Source organism: Crocodylus siamensis, chromosome 8 (assembly GCF_052110815.1).
Source record: "Crocodylus siamensis isolate JL-2025a chromosome 8, ASM5211081v1, whole genome shotgun sequence".
In the NCBI taxonomy this organism is placed as follows: domain Eukaryota; kingdom Metazoa; phylum Chordata; order Crocodylia; family Crocodylidae; genus Crocodylus; species Crocodylus siamensis.
Window position 1 is genome coordinate 45,767,354 of NC_143402.1, and position 18,338 is coordinate 45,785,691.

Below are 18,338 nucleotides of genomic sequence, written 5' to 3' on the forward strand. Positions count from 1 at the left end.
ATGCACACACAACTCTCACTAGAGTCAATGCGAGTTCCTTGTACTGTGTGTTAAAAAAAATGACAAAGAAATTTAAGAATGCAAAGGCCAATATTCACAAGGAATGACTGAATGAGGTGGCTTGAAGAGTAGAGGTTTTCCTGTTAGCCTCATTGGATGGATTTATTAGAAATGGTATTGTATTCAATGCTCAAGCATTGCCATTGGCAATACTGGAGCATGGAAATAAATATGTGAGTAAATACAAAGCAGATTAACAAGGGTTAGCCAGAAGTAAAATTAGCAGGGTCCTAAAGGAAGTTAGGAGCAGCTTAAGTTGAGTCATAGACTGAAATTTATTATGTTTAACAGCTCACTTGCATTTCCTTCTCTACATACAGCAAGGCAATTTAACCAGGGATGTTGCTCTTAGGAAAAAGGGGCGGAGAGCTTAGAGGAAGAGCAGTCACTGGAACAGCTTTGAGTATAAAGAGCTAGGGAAGGAGAGTCAGAGAGGCAGCACTTCAGTCCGCAGCTGTATCTTCAGCAACCTCTGTAATAATGGCAGAGGTACGAGTGGAATCCCTGCATCACTCCATAGGGCTCCTGGGGATTTCTGCAGGTAGGAACCAGGTGTGCCTTGTAAAGGAACCCAGTGTTGGGACTGGCTTTCAGATGCAGTCTCAAATGAAGGGTGACCAATTAGTTTTTGTTAAAAAAAATAGTTATTTTCAGAATAGAGCTCTCTGAATCTTCTTTGAATGAAGAAACCTTTAGCTTTATTAGTCCATCTGTATATTTCAACAGGCAGTAAAATGTCTTGGCTTTCAAACAAGGAGTTGAATTATGTTATTTGATCTGCCTTGGGCAGTTGGGCTGTTGTCAAATCTAAACTTTCTGGTACAGATAAATTTTATAAAGCAATTCTTTTAGTTTGATTCACTTCTTTCTTTCTTTTCTCTTCCTCCAGAGCTCTCCTTTCCCCTATATCTCCTCTTCTCATGCTTTTTTTTTCATTCCTATTTTGTGATTCCCCCTCCCTTTTCATTTTCTCTCTTCTTTCTTCACCTCACTGTCTTCCTCTCCTGTGTTCCTGCAAAGCATTCAAGATACTGCCTTTTCCCTTTGTTACACACAGGGTCCCTCCTACTAGCTGTGCATTCATACAGCTTCACCAGACCAGCCCCTCTAATCCCCAGCACGGCTCTGGGAGTCCTTCTGTTTGTTTTATCGGCTATCTTGGCTTATGCAGGTAAGACCATAAAGGCTGCCAGCCTAAAGTCGCTTCTGTAACTTGACATATATTTGTGCCTGTTTTGCGACAGGTTAATTGAAATTTTGCTGCTTTTGCCAAACCACTCCTGGAAGGATGCATGCCAGTTTTGCTAGATACATTACTTCTAAACGAATATTTGCCAAGTTATTAGATGGATTCAACATACTAGAAATTTGATGCTTGATGTTTCCAAGCCTCATAAAAGTGTTGTTTTAGGAAATTCATTGAATAAAACAGAATGTTGCTAAATAATTTGCTAAGAGACCATACTTAGCATAAGTAAGAATTACGGGTTATATGAAGTTTCAAAGTATTTTGACTTACTGTCCTTCCAGCAGGGACATGGAATATACTAGGGGTGAGCAATTATTTGGGCTAGAGAGCCACTTAGGGAGTTTTGGTAAGATAGTGGACTGGATCAACACCTTCCCTCCCCTCTCCCCATCCCCCATGTCCATAACAACTCACCAATATTCCCTAAGTACCTCTGCCCCATGCTCAGCTGGACAGATGAGATGGGGCCATGGGTGGGCAGGGAGCAGCATCCAGGAGCAGGATGGATGGATTGGGCCAGAGCTGGGATCAGGATCACAGAGCAGTGACAGTGTGGGGCCAGGGCCCCAAGGCAGAGCCACAATCTGCTCCCCACACACCCCTGCCCACAGAACCAGCTCCTGTCGCAGGGACACGCGGGCATTGGATCGTGGGTCTGCCTTGGGCTCTGGCCCCATGCTGTCATCGCCCTGCAATCCCAGCCCTGGCCCCGTCCACTCATCCTACTCCCAGATACCACTCCCCACCCACTCTTGGCTGCATCTCATCTGCCCAGCTATGCACCTTACCCGGGTGGGTCCTGGCCGATCTCACTGAATATCCTGCCTGCCTGCTTCATCTGGTGCCCCCAGAGGTGGGTGTGGGGCAGATGAGCTGGGCTGTCCAGGCAGTTGGGCCTGGTCTGACAGTGGTGGCAGAGACTGGCAGCAGCAGCTGGAAGGAGCTGCCACTGCAGGGTCTACAGGAAAATGAGTTTAGCTGCCATACCTCTCCAGCCCAGCTTCATGCCTGGGGGCAGCATGACCAACCGCATGTGCCACAGCCTGGGCTGCCCCCTGCACCTGGGCCAGGTGGAGCTGAGGCACCCGCTGTGGACCAGACAAAATCCCCTGGTGGCCTATATCTGGCCCATGGGCTGTATTTTGCCCACCCCTCATACTCAGATTTTGATGCATTCATTTTAGGGAGGCATTAATGCTATTGCTGGAAGCAAGAGTGGACTGGACAGACTAAATCCCCGTTCCACAAACTTGTGAAGACTGCTGAGGACTTTGAATATTCCCCACCCCAGCAATTGTACAGCACAGGCTGAAGCCAGTGATAAACAATTCCTTACAATTTTACAAATTCTGTACCAAAGTGGTTACCAAGTGTGAGATCCTCTCTCTTCCCTTTCCATAGCATCCCAGTGAAATTTTCTAACCATTTTACCCCAGGTTAACAGGCTGCAAGACTAACTGCATGTCTGAGGGTGTCTGTAGATGTATGGGGATGCTGCTCCAATGTGCTATAATTACAGCACATTGGAGCAGATGCGAATAATCAAGTCTGCTGGAGCATGCTAATTAGTGCACTCCCACAGTCTCCATGTCTCAAGTATCAGTGTCCTTGTGCTTCAAAATGGTGGTGGGTGTGCTTTAACTAAAACTCATTCAATGAAAAACACCCTTAGATTTTACCAATATACACCAACTATGTGCCTATGTAGCTACAGTGGGTGGGGTCCTGCACTGTCTTCCAACTCTATCAAGCCATGTAATACCTAATTTTATATAACATAGTAACCATTTTCATAATACCATAAAAGTTCCATTAACCAGCACCTTACGAGTTGGCATGCTCTGTTAACCGGCATGCCAGCTTGTAAGGTAAAGTGAAACCAGGCTGGTTTTGCTGAGTCCCCATGGCCTGGGGCAAAGCAGCCTGCGCTGCTGAGCCTCTGTGGCCTGGGGGGCATAACAGGCAGCGTGGGGCCCGCCTCCCTGTTCCATGGGGCCCACAAAGCCCGGGGAAGGGTCAGTGATGCCACGGGAGGGGCGGCGATGCCCTGGATGTGGCAGGAGAGGCAAGGATGCCTGTTTGGGCCACTCAATTAACTGGTATATTTTTTTATCTGGCATCCCCCATTCCCAGGGGATGCTGGATAATGGAGCTTTTACTGTATTGGTTTAGAGCTGTAGCTGGATTCTACTGAAGCTAGCTTTCAACCTTTTAAAATAAATTATCTGGCTAGTCTCAGAAAGGAGATACTGGACAAGGTAGACCTTGAGTCTGAACCAATCCAGTAATTATCAATGTTCTGCCTTCTTTTGTGACTGACGTACGATAAATATCAGGAGGTTGCTCAATACCATGCAAGACGCATCATGCAAGTATGAGCTTATTTGTAGACGGGATAAATAGGATTCACCAGGAAGTATAGAGAAGTGAAGTGCTGCAGCTTTATTTGCAATGGTATGAACACTAGTATAGCTTTTCTTGTGGGCCACACAGAATTCGGGTGAAGAGAAGATAATAAATTGGTGAACCTAAAGTGATTGGGGTGTTCTATACACACAGGGAGCTGAAGAAAAATAGGCAAAGAATTGGTTGTAGGAACTCATGCATGTTTCATAGTTTCACAGTAGATAGGGTCATAAGGGACCGGAGTAGATCATCAAGTCCAACCCCCTGCCATGGGCAGGAAAGCATGCTGGGATCAAATTACCCTGGCTAGGTGACTATCTGGCCTCCTTTTGAAGACCCCTACGGTAGGAGCAAGCACTACTTCTCTTGGAAGTTGGTTCCAGATCCTAGCCACCCTGACAGTGAAGTAGTGCCTCCTGATAGCTAGCCTGAACCTACTCTCAGTCAACTTGTGGCCATTATTCCTAGTTACACCTGGTAGTGCTTGGGGGAACAGGGACTCTCTTATTCCCCACTGATCCCCCTTGGTAAGTTTATAGATGGCCACCAGATGCCCCCTCAGCTTTCTCTTGTGGAGGCTGAAAAGGTTCAGGTCCCGTAGCCTCTCCTCGTAGGGCCTGCCCTGCTGCCCCCTGATCATGTGAGTGGCCCTCCTCTGGACCCTCTCCATGTTGTCCACATCCCTCCTGAGGTGCGGCACCCAGAACTGGATGCAGTACTCCAGCTGCGGCCTGACCAGTGCCGCATAGAATGGGAGGATCACCTCCTTGGACTTGCTTGTGATGCATCTGTGGATGCACGACAAGGTGCAGTTAGACTTCCTGACCGCGTCCTCACATTGGCAGCCCATGTTCATTCTGGAATCAATAATGACTCCAAGATCCTTTTCTGCCTCAGTGCTGATGAGAAGGGAGTTCCCCAGTCTGTAGGTATGTTTATTACCCTTAATATATGATGCACCCTGGCAAGCATTCTGTATTGTGATAATAGAGTCTGAGGTGGCAGTTATCAACATGGCATGTCATGGTTAAATTCCACTTTGTTATTTTTCCCACAGGAGTTCGGAAGAGCCTGAGAAATGTCTACTTGTTTGTTACCCTCTGCCTGACTCTCTCAGTATTATGGTGTAGCTATGGAGTGATTCATATTCTAGCAGGGCAAGGGGTTCTGAATGGTCTTGGTGATTACCGCAATGCTGTGGTGCCTGGCCTGGTGACATTTACTTTAGGTCTACTCATCATTGCTGCAGTAGGCTTCCTCTACCAGGAGGTCATCCCAGCCATTATTGCTTCTGTTGTATCTCTTGCCTGTGCCCATGAAATTGCTGCACTTTATAATATGGCTTTTGGTTCTTCAGCTGTAGCTTGCAACTATCTGATTGTCTGCTTCACTGCAACTTATTTTGCTGTGGGGAGGTTCCTTTATTTCCTCAGCAAGGAAAAAATCACCCTCCCTGGCACAGATTTAGCCAAGAGCAAGGCCAATGAGCTTGTTCAGGTCAACAATGCCAGCACAAATGACTTGGCAATCAGTGGTTTGATCTTGAACATGCTCTCTGCCAGTGTTTTCGGCTGTAAGCTCCTGGGAGTGACTAATAATCTATTTGTTGGCCAAGTGCCTTGGCTTTGGGCTGCTGCGATTTACCAAACTGGAGTCTGCATCTTATCTTACCGTGCCCTGGATACCCTTGCTGCCACATTTTTTGGTTTCACGTCCATCCTGAAATTTGCTGGGGGTTATTGCCTTCTTTACCGGATCTGGCAGGCAGATGAACCAATTTTTCCTGTCCCATTCTTAGTAGTTTTTGCTGTCCTATTTGCTGTCTTGGCTATTTTCAGGGCTCTTAAAAACCCACTGGAGGGCCTGTATTTGCTGTTTTATGTGGCCTACTGCATTGCATTAGCCTGTTGTCCCAAGGGCTTTTTTGAGGGTGGTCCCCAAGGTGTGGATGTGGCCATCTTTGTGGCCTCAGCCCTCATGACTCTCATTTACCTGTACAACATGAAGGCAAGCACCAAATTCCCAACAGGGGAGGGAACAATGAAGGCCTTGCTTACTCGCAACAGCATTCTTAAGCTCCGTGAGGGGAAAGACCTTCATGTTCCCTATCTTGGATATTCCAAGTATGCGGATGCAGAAGTGCTTGGTTATGCATGCAGTGTCCTCGCCTCCTTTTCTATCACAATGACAGTGGATCCAAAGGCTCCACTCACTACTGTAGTCATACCATGGGTTGTGGCAGCTGGAGGGATCTTTAAACTTTTATGTGGCTCATTGGCCTTTGCCCGTGGTAAAACCCTAGAGAGCAGTGCCTTCATTCTCTATGGGGCCATGTGGATCATATGGGGTTTGACTAGATACAGTGGTCTCTATGGCACTAGCAGAGGCTTCCAAGTAGCTGTAGGCATCATTGCCTTCATGCTGTTCAATGGTTTCATTGTCTTCGGTACACTTTTTCTAAGCATCTCCTGGTTCATTTACTCCCTCACATTCTGGCTTATCCTTATTAGTTTCTTGCTGGATGCAGTCAATGCCATCCCAGCTGGCTATGACATTGCTGTCACCATCATCTTTGGCCTGGTCAGCTTCTTCTGCTTCCTGTCTGCTCTTTTTAATAGCACTTTTGAAGGTTCCTTGTTGCCAATGGGTAGGCCTATTGTGAAGCTCAGTGGTATGGGGGGAGGAAGCACCAGATGCCTTCATCTGCCTGCCAGGAAAGCTTCCTCAGTCAGGAAAATTGCAGGTAAGGGAAATACATGGTGAAAAAGCAGGGGGTCAATGTTACTTTATTACAAGTTTTTTCCCCCCCTTTCAGAATCTAAGAATTGGTATATGACTGCATTTTGAGAAAGGTAGTGTTGTTAAGTGGTTAGAGTAGAGAGTGGGATGTAGGGGCCAAATGCTCTGATGGTTTAAATTTCATTGAAATCAGTGGAGGTGCATCCATTTATAGAAGCAGTTAATCTGGCTCAATGACTCCTGGCTTGTTCCCTGCATAGCCAGCCTCAGCTCTTTCACAGAAATTCCCAGAGGCTGGTTTCATGATATGATACAGCCTTTGTACATCCTTGTTGGGAAGTATTAGAATGAATACAGAAGTGCTGCTCTCTTTAGAGAAGAGGAATCTTTTATTCCTGTCCTGATATAACTAGGAATCTTCTTTCATGAGTACTTCAGTGAGCATGAGATACCACAGTGAGCAGCACTTTATTAATCCAGGAAATAATAGGTTTCTATCATCTGTGATATCACCTGTTTGAGTTTACAACCCTTTAATTCTATATATTGGTGTCCTATTTTTCTGTTAACAGAGATCCTGAAAAATGGAGGGGCCTGTGGGATCCCTACAGATACAGTATACGTGCTTGTAGCAGCCTGTAATCGACCTGATGGTGTGGAGAAAGCTTACAAGTAAGTGCTTTAGGGCACCTGTACACATGACAGGGTTTAATCCTCATTAAAGTAAATAGGTTTATAAAATGTAAGCTTGTTTAATGTTGGAGGGTCGCATCAGTGTTTGCACACAGTAGGTTTTCAAACAAATGAAGCTTGGTCCCTAGCCAGTGTCACAGGAGAGCAGGACAGTCCTGTGCTGCCCCTGCTGGCCTGGGTCCTCCCACCTGGTGCCCTGCCACGCAGCTGTGGGAGCAGGGAGCCGGCACAAAGAAAAAAAATCGGAAGCAATTTGAAAGTGGCAGCAATTTGAAGGCGTGAACTACAAAAAAAGGTTGCAGTGCCATCTGGTAGACAAAAAGGCTCATTACACATCTTTCAGTGTGTGACAGGGCACACTCAGGGCCAAGTCTCAAACCCTTGCCCACCTGTCTATGGAGCAGTCGCCCAGTCTCGCCTGCCACAACTTTGCTATTCCTATAACTAGTGGCATAATGCAGGAGGATGCCAATTACATGCTCTGATGCCAGGGGGCGCTATCCACGGCTCTGTACCTTCCCTACACCATGGCCTATGCCTCACAGATAGTATATAAGTTCTTAATGGCGCCGACTCAAGGCCAGACTAAACTCACCCACAGTTAAGCCTCTTCATTCTACGTGGTTACGGGCCTCATTCATACAGCCCTCCTCTTACAAGGGCCTCTTTCACTCCCACTGCTCTCACCAGGGTCTCTCTCTCATACTGCCCCTCTTGGGCCACACAGACCCTGCCCTTGATCCCTGAGTGAACCTGTAGGGCCATCAGGCTTAATCCCCTGCTCTCCTTGGCCATTTCTCTCATGCCCTCATCTGAATGGATGCTGGGCAATTCACAGAACTGAGCCTGACTTCACCCCACATCCCTTTCCAGGCCAATTCTCCACCCCTATCACTCTGGGGCCTTCATTCCCTGCCCTCTCACTGGGGCTTCACACCACCACCTCATCAGGGCCAGGGCTCTCTGGGATCCTCCATCCCCACCGCCCCCATAGGCTCAGGTGCCTACCTAGATGTGCCTGGCCCACAGGCCAGGCCTTTTTAGTTCTAACTAAAAAGCCACTGGATGGTGGAGACTAGGGTTTAGGTGCTTTTCCCCACCTTTCAGTGGGGAGGCAACTGGCCTGGTTTTTCCTGGGGACTCCTGCACCACCAGGAGTCCCACCAGGCCACCCTTCCGCAGCAGGGTGCAGCTTTATATCGTACCCAGAAACCACTGAGGACTCCTCTTCCTTCCCCATAGCTCCTCCTTTATCTCCAAGATGTTCCTGGAGCAGGGGCTCAGCAGGGAGATGTTTTTCCCCTGCTGGCTGGTCACAAACTGCTTCCCTCATCCCAGACAGCTGGGCATTACATGGCCACCCTCAACAGACATCTGCCCTCTCCCAGGCCTAGCCCTTAAACTTATAGGCATCCAAGGTGCCCTGCCACAGAGCACCTTTGTGTTTGCACGCAATGAATCCATGGATATGATGCTTTAGTCTGAGGAGTTTTAGTTAAATGCACCAGAAATACTTTTAAAGCATTTGGAAAACTCACTCGTGCAAACAGTCATGCCGTTTCAGTGCAAGAAAGGGTAGGGTAAAAAACATGGCATGGACAAACGTCCTTGATCATAGTTCCAGATGCAGGTTTGTTCAAACAACCTTATGGAAAATCTAGTTACCTAGGCCATTTATAGATGTTATGTTTTTCTAGGTTTAATCTGTTCTACAGCCATCACTATATACACATGAATGTCTGTAGTCTGAATTGCAATTGGCTCCTGTCCAAATTAACTAATCCTTTTAACATGCATATATGGAGTTGCTTTTAGGAAAAACAGCCCTCTAGAACTCAGATAAGGATTCCTTAGCATCCCTGATCCCACAGTGAGTCAGCAGCATGACTAAAAATATATCCCAGATCCCTTGCCTCCCAGTTTAGTGCTCAGTCCACTGGTCCATGCTGCTTCTGCTGCATAAGCTGTTGCACTCAGGTTATGTCTGCAAGGACAGATTTAATTTTAAGTCTTTTCCAGATGGCTTCAGTTGTAACTTGAGAAAATAATTCCTAACCTATTTTTAGGTGCTAAAGAAAATTCATCTTCTTTGTCTTTTTTCCAGTACAAAGCGCCAGGCTCAGGACCGTCCCATGTCACTCTGGATCTCTAATCTGAAGCAGCTGGAACCTGCAAAGCATTTGTTCAGCCCCATACTCTGGGATTTCATGAAAGCTGCTTGGCCATCCCCTATTAGCCTTGTGGTTTCTAGAGGTGAGAAAATCCTGTTGCTCACAAGCTGGGCAGAGATCACTGCACTTAGTAATCTAAAGTACAGGAGCACTTCACTTAGCTATGTGTTGAAATTAGGCTAGTCCTTGCTTGCTCACCTGGTAACACCACTGTTTATGGACTTGGTCCAGTCACTATTCTGTGCCTATTTTCTTCTAGGGAAATGGGTGGACTTCTTAGGTATGAAAGACTCTTCCAAATATGTTGGTACCCCTCAGAGCATTGCCATCCGTATCCCTGACTGTTCTGTCACCACACACCTCATTGATCTGGTGAGTAACTGAATCACACTCTTCAAGATGCCAAGGTAAAGGAGTGTGGAAGGTGAGTGGCTGGGTCTTACCATCACACTCTTCTAGTGAATTGGCCCAGTGTCAATCAGTGGCTTCCAACAGAGGCAGTCTGATACAAGGGCTAGGTCTGAGGACACCTATTTTTTTTTCTGGCTCTGTCACTTTACTTCAGGTAAGCCACTTCAGCTTTCCTTTTTTCTTCATCTGTAAATGGAGGGTGCCAAGACTCACATAAAGTCTTAAGGAAGAACATTAGGCAGTGAATGCTTAAATGTTCCCTTAGAATGTTTGGTTTTAAAAAGAAAATTAAAATCTAATATTAGAAACCCAGAAGACACATAATTAGCAGTTCCCTGCTGACTCCCCAGACATTTCCTAAAAAAGTTCTACTACAGTCTTAAATCTGTATGAAGGACTTGTGACCTTTCTTGGGTGAGAGGAGGTGTTGAGGATCGGGCAAAACATGGAGTAAAATGGAAAAATCACTCACACACTGAACTATGAAATAAGTACTGCAGCTTCATAATTTAATCCAAGCAGAAGTACCTGAGGTAACAAGATCACTACCTAAGAATGTGTGTATATTGGTATAATGTGGTGGTGGCCAAATATATTTGCTGCCCCAAACTACAAAGAGTGAAGATCCTTCCTGCACTGTTACCATCTTAATATTACTCTTCTCTAAAACCACAATGCCACAGGCTAGTTACTTCTACTTCCCTGGCTGGATGCTCTGCTTATACCATTTCCCCTGGTTTCTGCTAGGAAGAAAAGCACTTTCTTTCTTGTTCTTTCAACTTTGTGCTGGCACATCTCCTGCTTATCCTTATGACCTTTGTGCAGTAGAAATGTGTTGTCAGCTATTTAACAGTCGCATAACTGCTGCATAGAGATCTTCATGTGGGAGACTTTCCTGCAATGCTGACCCTTGCACCACAGCTGCATTAACACAACTTGGAGCTAGGGCACACTGATGGCCCAGTAGAGTGTGGTGGCTCAGCATGCTGTTCAAAGGCAACTTTCTCAAAAATCCTTATTTGAATTCTGATCTTTCTTGATCATCCATAGATCAGACCACTTACCCATCACTGAGGGCATTTACTGGAGATGTGCAGGCTCAGGGGTGGCTTGGTAGCAGCCTATAAGTACATAAGGGGTGTGCATCATGAACTGGGGAAGCACCTGTTCACCAGAGCACCCCAGGGGATGACAAGGTCCAACTGTCTCAAACTCCTGCAAGACCGATTTTGGCTGGACATAAGGAAAAATTTCTTTACTGTCTGAGTCCCCAAGGCCTGGAACAAACTCCCCCAAGAGGTGGTGCAAGCACCTACTCCATACACTTTCAAGAAATATTTGGACTTTTATCTTGCTGGGATTCTTTGACCCTAGCTGACTTTCTGTCTTCTGGCCAGGGGGCTGGACCCGATGATCTTATGAGGTCCCTCCAGCCCTAATGTCTATGAAATCTATAAAATCTATGAAAGGAATCAAAACTTGCTTCATGACCCGTGGTCATGGCAAATACCTGCTGTCTGCTGGAACTCTACAGGAGTTCCACTGTATCCTGATCTCATTACTGTTGCATGCATCACTTGGAATCCCATGGATCACTAAAATGTTTACTTTGTTCCAGTTTAAGAATTAGTAGAAGCCCTTGTTCTATCTTATATTTCCTACTGCTCATTCCATGCTCAGCCCACAGTATTCAGTACTGCTCAAGTTACTACTACAGTAAAAGCTCTGTTATTCAGCATCCCCCATGAATGGGCTGGATAACAAAATATGCTGGTTAATTGAGCAGCCCTGGCCACCACCTCTCACGCCGCGTCTGAGGCGTCCCTTTGTCCCTTCCGCCACATTGCCACCCCTCCCACTGCATTGCCACCCCTCAGGGAGGTGGGTCCCGCACAGCTCTGCACAGCCTGTTATGGCCCCAGGCTGTGGGGGCTCAGAGAAACCGGAAGTGCAACAATGGGCACTTCCGGTTTCACTTTATCTTACAAGTTGGCATGCTGGTTAGTGGAGCATGCCGGCTTGTAAGATGCCAGGTAACAGAACGTTTACTGTATCTCTTTGCTTGCACCCAATAAGTGCATACACATACATTTAAGCCGACTTAAAATGAGGTGACTTAACTAAGTCAACTTAACTAAGTTGACTTAAGTTAAGCCATGTCTAAGTGTACACACATACAGCTCCTTGACATGGTGGCAGCCATCTTGAGAGTGCTCCCCTGCAGAGTCAATTTAATTAATGTGACTTAAAATAATATACCTTGGAGGTGTATTGTCTTGTGCTGCATGTAAGTCGACTCTGCTATGCATATGTGAATGCTCTAACAGTTAAATCGACATAAAAAAGTTAAGTCAACTTAACTGTCAGAAAGTTAGCACTTGTTGTGTTGGGGTCTCTGGGTGTGGCTGTAATGTCCTTGGGGCTCCTTGACCATGCCAGCTCCCCCCTGAACAGGGAGGCTGCCCATGAGCCTTTGTATGGCCTTGGTCCCACCGAACCCCAATAGACGATGCTAGTCCTCAGACCCCTCACCAGGCCTCCTCTCCACAACGGTGCATATGGGGACAACTTAAGCCTTATGGGCTAATTGTGTGGCCCCAAAACCTCTCCTATACCACACCCCAGGCCTTGTGGGTGTTACACGGATGTTGGGGTCTTGGCCTACTCAGCCTCAGCCCCTTTAATCTGGCTAGGCCTTCTAGCCTAGGGCCACTCTGTTGGACTTGGCTCCGAGGCACTAGCTCAACTTAGTCATTTCCTGTCACCTGGCCCTCTGGCCCCTGTGTAGCTTTATTAGTCTAGCAGGAAACAAAACATCCCTGGATAGCTCTTCTGGGCAGAAGCTCCTTCTTCTAGCAGTTGCCAGAGAACTAACTCCTGCCAGTTTCAGCCCTGGACTTACATGCACCCAGGGCTCTGTGTCCCTCTGGTCAGCTGACTGTCTGCAGGTGCAGGCTAATTACCTCATTAGCCTGTTGCTCAGGCAACCTGCTAGGTGCATTGCTTATCCTGCAAAGCCCCTGGCTAAGCTGCTTTCACCCTTAAAGGAGCAAGTATGCCTTAGCGCCCTGTTACAACACCCAATGTTTCTGTCTGCTTGTCTCTCTGGTTCTCTTCTTCAGTTAAAAAAGGATTAATCAAATAATGTGTAAAAATATACCAATAGCAGTCTGTAAACATGGTTGTTTCTACTTCGCAAATCCATGTTTCTTTTTATCTCCAGGTTGGCCCCATTGCAGTCACATCAGCCAACCCAACAGGAGAGGCAGACACCACTCACCACAATCAGGTGTATGCCAAGCTACGAGACAAGGTAATCCTCCTTTCCATTCATTCCAGGATCTGATGAAGGCATAATGCAATGAACACTAAAGAGCATTTTATGGGCCTAAAATGATAACACTGGGAATGTTTTTTATGTTCTAGAGGTTGTCAGAGATTTAGAAGGTTATTTTGATTATAGTGTTTGTTTTTGCTTTTTCAACTGTTGAGGTCCAACATTATAAAACTGCGAGCACTGTGTGAAAAGGCTTCTGATCCTAGACACTTTGGATCATAGTGATTATTGCCTTTTAAATGCTTATCAAATACTTTAAAATATTTTTTAATATTATTTTTAAATATTTTTGAGCTTTCAATCACTGAAATTAAAGTGAATGCCTTGAGTATTTCCAGGAATATATTGAATATTTTTGACAAGTTAATGACAAGTTCATTGGTGTGTGAAGCAAAATAAAGGGGCCACTGTTCTTTCACTAGTAGCCCCCGAATATTTGGAAGTTTTAGGCAAACACCTTATTAATATGACTTGATCAGAGATCCTCAGATGATGTGAAACAGCACAGGTCCACTGTAATCAGCCAAACTGTACTGATTTACATCAGCTGAGGATCTGTCCATCTGTATATCAGTTCCACATTACAAGTCACAAACAATCATGAGATAATTTTTGGAAATCCCTTGTGGTTTCCTGCAACCTTGGCCAATTCAGAATGATAAAGAAAGGAAGGGGAAGATGTGGTAGATCCAGCAGGTTACCATTTATTCACTTGGAGAAGTGGGGAACCCTTATCTTGTTGCCCACGTGCCTTTGAAGGACCTTTGATGTGAGAGTTGCTTGCTCGGCAGGTAGATGCAGTTCTTTGTGATGGGCCTTCTCCTGAGAACATTGCCTCCACTGTTGTGGACTGCACCAAGATTGAGAGTGGAAACATAGGGTTCTTCAGGGTTGGCATTGTTCCCAAATCCCAGGTAAACCTTATCTGTATTGTATTTCTCTCTCTCTCCCTTTTCTTTATCCATTAATTGACTTCCAGGAAGGACAGGGAGGTGCACAAGTATATATGGAGACAAAGGAATCTATGATAATTGGATGTTTAGCATGTGAGAGAAAGGCACTGAGAGTCAAGACACCTGTGTTGCAATCTATTGTGGCCCTGGGCAGATTACTTTCTCTCTTTTTGCTAGAGCGTCTACATCTCTAGTATGCATGTTATGAGTCTCTCTCACTGTTATCAAGGAAATTTGGGTTGGACATTAGGAGGAACTTTCTGACTATGAGGGTGGTCAAGCATTGGAACAGGCTACCTAGGGAACTTGCAGAACTTCCTTCCCTGGCAATTTTTGAGAGCAAGTTGAACAGACACTTGGCTGGGATGGTTTAGTCAGGGATGATCCTGTTTTGAGTAGGGGACTGGACTAGATGACCTTGCCTTTCTTTCCTATAATCCTATGAACCTAAGTTCTTTGAGATATGGAGTTTAAGAGGCCTTACAAGTCAGTGCAAAGTATTCTTCTTTTTTTCCTTATCACAATCATATTAAAAGATGAAAGGAGTTTTAGGCAGCAGCTGGGACTCCGAGCTATACACTCTTTCCTGTGCCAGTTCTACTAGTCATTGAGCTAAAATGAGAAGGCTGTGTCAAAATCATGTGGCTTCAAATGCAGTTTGCCATTGCTTGAAGGCAAAAGAAGAACTAGTGCTGTTGTCAGTCTAGAACAGTGGTTCTCAACATTTTTAGACTCAAGGCCCCCTGGACAAACTTGAGACACCCCTGGATAGACTGACTCCCCCCATGGAAAATGCCAGCTCTTAGTTTTCACCATTTTTTTTTACTACAGAAAAATAATTTAGCAGTTTTTACGTTGCAAAGAAACTCAGAAAGCCCATAAGTATGGATTTCTATTTGAAATTGCTGGCTTTATTTTGTGAATCATGTTTGTAAACCTAAAAGTTCATTGTGTGGCACCCCATGGCAACCTTGAAAGGATTTCAAGGTACCTCAGGGAACCATAGCACACTATTTGAGAACCATTGGTCTTGAGCAAATCTCACAGTCCTTTTTGTCGGCTCTAGGTGCTACAGATACTGGAGGAGGTGCAGAAGAAACACATGGTGGGCTATAACAACAGCACCTTCACCTTAGAAGATCAGGATGAGCAACAGAACCACTCCCACACTGTCCCAAGTGGCAGACACGTTGCTAACCCAAAAGAGAGGATCTCAGCATTGCATACCAACAATGTGTTCAGCACCAACGAGCAGGATGTAAAGCTCTGAGCCAATCAGGCAGAGAATATTATTGCACGTTCATTTGGGAGGAGCTTGCCAGTCAATGATGTCCGATAAAAGGAAGAGATAAATGAGATGTCTCTGCCCCTTGTAGATTAATTTACTGTTACAAATACCACACATAATAATAATACAAAAAAGTATATTATGGGAGTTCCATCCTTACTAGTCCCAGACTCCTCTTCAGGGCTTTATTCCTCACATCAGAAATTACTGTGTAATTCATTTCTGGTTTGAGACAGTCGCTAGATGCATTATATTGTAATGTTGCAAATTTGTGCAGCAAGTTTCATGGCTCCAGTGCAAATCACATACAGGGTATGTCTACACATTCATTAATATGTAGATATGTAGTAGTTACTGCACATCTAATTTAGTACTTGCTTAATGAAGTACTGAGTACACAGTAACTACAGTTACTGTGCAGGAGCACTGGCTCATGGGATTTTTTTTGTGACACTTACTGTGCAGTAGGGTATTAGCATGGTTTTTGCCTGGCACACTACTGCACAGTGTTATTAGGCTACTGTGCATTAAGCGTCTCACATAGACAGACCCACAGAGTAATAGATACTAAGGTGGAGGAACTGCACACAATTCAAAATCATGTGAGATGCTGTTTCCTGAATAAGCCCTCCCTGGATAAGGAATTCAGCTGTTATAATTGCCTTTGGTTCTCCTTTCTCTTCCAAGCCACCATAAGGTAACAAACCCATTGGGCCTTAGTCAGATATCACACTGATATGAGGGCTTAACACACCTTCAAACCAATTGAAAGTGGCTTGAAGAACAGTTCAAGCTAACTCCCTAACTTCAATGGCAGTTTGACTGGACCTTAAGTTGGGAAAAACTCCAATGAAGACATTGGAGCTATAGCAGTTCAAAATCTTCTTGACCTGTAATTACAGAGATGGACAGAACAAAAATATTGCCATTTTGACTTAGCTAATTCATTTGTTGAGTTTCTCAAGGGAACTGATTTTTTTTACTGATTTTTCAAAATCAGTAAAACATGTATAATAAAACCTGGACACTGTATAACTGAGTAGCATTGATATTTGCAGGCATGGCACCAATTTAAACATCCTGTAATGCTCCAATTTGTTATTTAAATATACCTCAGGAATTAATGGACTTGTCTGCACCGCTCATGAAAACTGCTAGTATTTCTATTGAAGGAGAGGGGTGAATAGATCATTTTGAAAGGTCTAGGACCGAATTCATCTAGGACAGGAGCAGGCAATTATTTCGGGTGGAGGGCTGTTTGCCAAGCTTTGGCAAGCTGTCGAGGGCTGCAAGGGTAGCTCCACCCCTTGACAGGTGCCCCACCCTCTGGTTGCCATCTTGGGACCAGAAGTCCCACCCCCTAATCCCTGACCTTTGCTACCAAAAGTCCCTCCCTTTGCCCCTGGAAGTACTCCTTTCAGCAAGAGGGTTTGCCATCTCAGAACCAGAAAAATACCAAATTATATACTAAAATTCAAACATCTGCTGCAACATTCATTAATTTGATTTCAAAAAATATTTTGGTCCTGATTTACATGTGTTTTTGTAGTATACATAGAGGTGATTGTATAATAGCTTAAAATAAAGTCTTACTCTTGTATAATGTGGGGGGCTATGGGGCATATGGGTGGGTGGATATAGGTTTGTTGAGGGCTGTGGGTGTGTGGGTATGTGAGGTGTGGGGGAGGGCATGTGGGGGGTTGTGGAGGGTGGGGGAGCATGTGGGTATACATGTGGATGTGTAGGGTGTGGGTGGGTCTGGGGTTTATGGGGGTCTGTGTGTGGGGGAGGGTGCTTGGGGAGGGTTGTAGCATTTGTGGAAGAGGAGGGTTTACCCACAGCCCCCTCCCCCCCCCCCTTTGCAGGCATAGCCCCCACCAGTACTCCTTCAAGCCTGGGCTCCACCCTCCTGCCACTCCAGGTCCCAGTATGGGCACCATGCTTCCATTCACCACCACTTCCCTCTTCTGTCTGCCACCATTGCCCTTCTCCTGCCACTTCCTCATCCCCTTCTCCCCTGCATGGCATGGCCAGCTGCAGCACTAGGCTGCCAGACTCAACAGGAGCCAGCTTGGCCCAGCCAGCACAACACAGAGACAACCGAGAATGGTGCAGGCCAGGACAGCTCCTGCTGGGTCCTGCAGCCTAGTGCTGCAGCCGGGAACCAGGTGGCACTGGAATGGCAGGCAGGTGTAGGGAGGAATGGCGGCAGGCAGGAAAGCAGGGAAATGGCAGCAGCAAGTGTGGCAGGCCAGTAGAGGGTGCTCCTGTACTGAGCCACCTGCCTCACTGTGCCCCACCAAAAACCAGGCTTCAGATGCCTCCCCAGAGGCACCAACTTCTCACCAACCCCCTTCCTGGAGCACACGCACAAGCCTGGGGTAGCATCGTCACCACCCGGACTCAGGTCTCTGTCTGGGCCCTGTGCCATCCAGGATACACAGGCCGTGTAGACCTTGGGATATTGGAGTGTTTCTATTAGCCTGAAGCCTACAAAATGCCTCCCTTGGTTAGCCAAGCCAAGGGAACAAGAAGGCCTACCCAATCCCTCTCAAGCATGTACAACATGGCTGGCTATAACAGACAGCTTTATGGGGTAGAGCAGGTAGGAATAGGGAGGGGTACAAGTCTGAAGAGTAGCAAAAGAATAAACCTGAGCAAACAGAGAGACTTGGTAGCCCTTTGATATGCAATTAGAGTACATTAATCTAAATTCCTATTTGAGTTTCTGGTAAGTTACTCACTTCCGGATCCAGAGTGGCACTCAAGGAAGGTGTGGGGCTTAACTTGTGGCATGCTTGCTAAAATGGTTGGCCCCCGCTGCTGTAGGGCAGCAGAATAGGTAGGAATTAATGGGGCCATTTGGGGTGCTTCGAACTGCATCAGAGATATGGTAGTAAATATGGTAATCAAAGTAAGCCTACAATAACACCAGGGACAGGTGTATTTCAAAAGATTCATAGGCTCTTTTTGATTATATCTCTGAACTCCTCTTGTGCTGGAAAATTCGGTTTTTGAAATATCATGTGAA

At 45.9% G+C, this 18,338-nt stretch overlaps 1 protein-coding gene across 1 annotated transcript; it reads left to right on the forward strand.

The window, feature by feature from the left end:
- Positions 1-502: 502 nt before the first annotated feature.
- On the forward strand, positions 503-16,793 carry LOC149858405 (uncharacterized). Its single transcript, XM_090060191.1, has 8 exons — positions 503-601; positions 1,118-1,231; positions 7,027-7,126; positions 9,252-9,400; positions 9,578-9,690; positions 12,953-13,042; positions 13,858-13,980; positions 15,086-16,793. Exons 1-8 carry the CDS (start codon positions 541-543, stop codon positions 15,287-15,289), a joined length of 954 nt encoding a protein of 317 aa, XP_089916317.1. The 5' UTR covers positions 503-540; the 3' UTR covers positions 15,290-16,793.
- Positions 16,794-18,338: the final 1,545 nt, after the last annotated feature.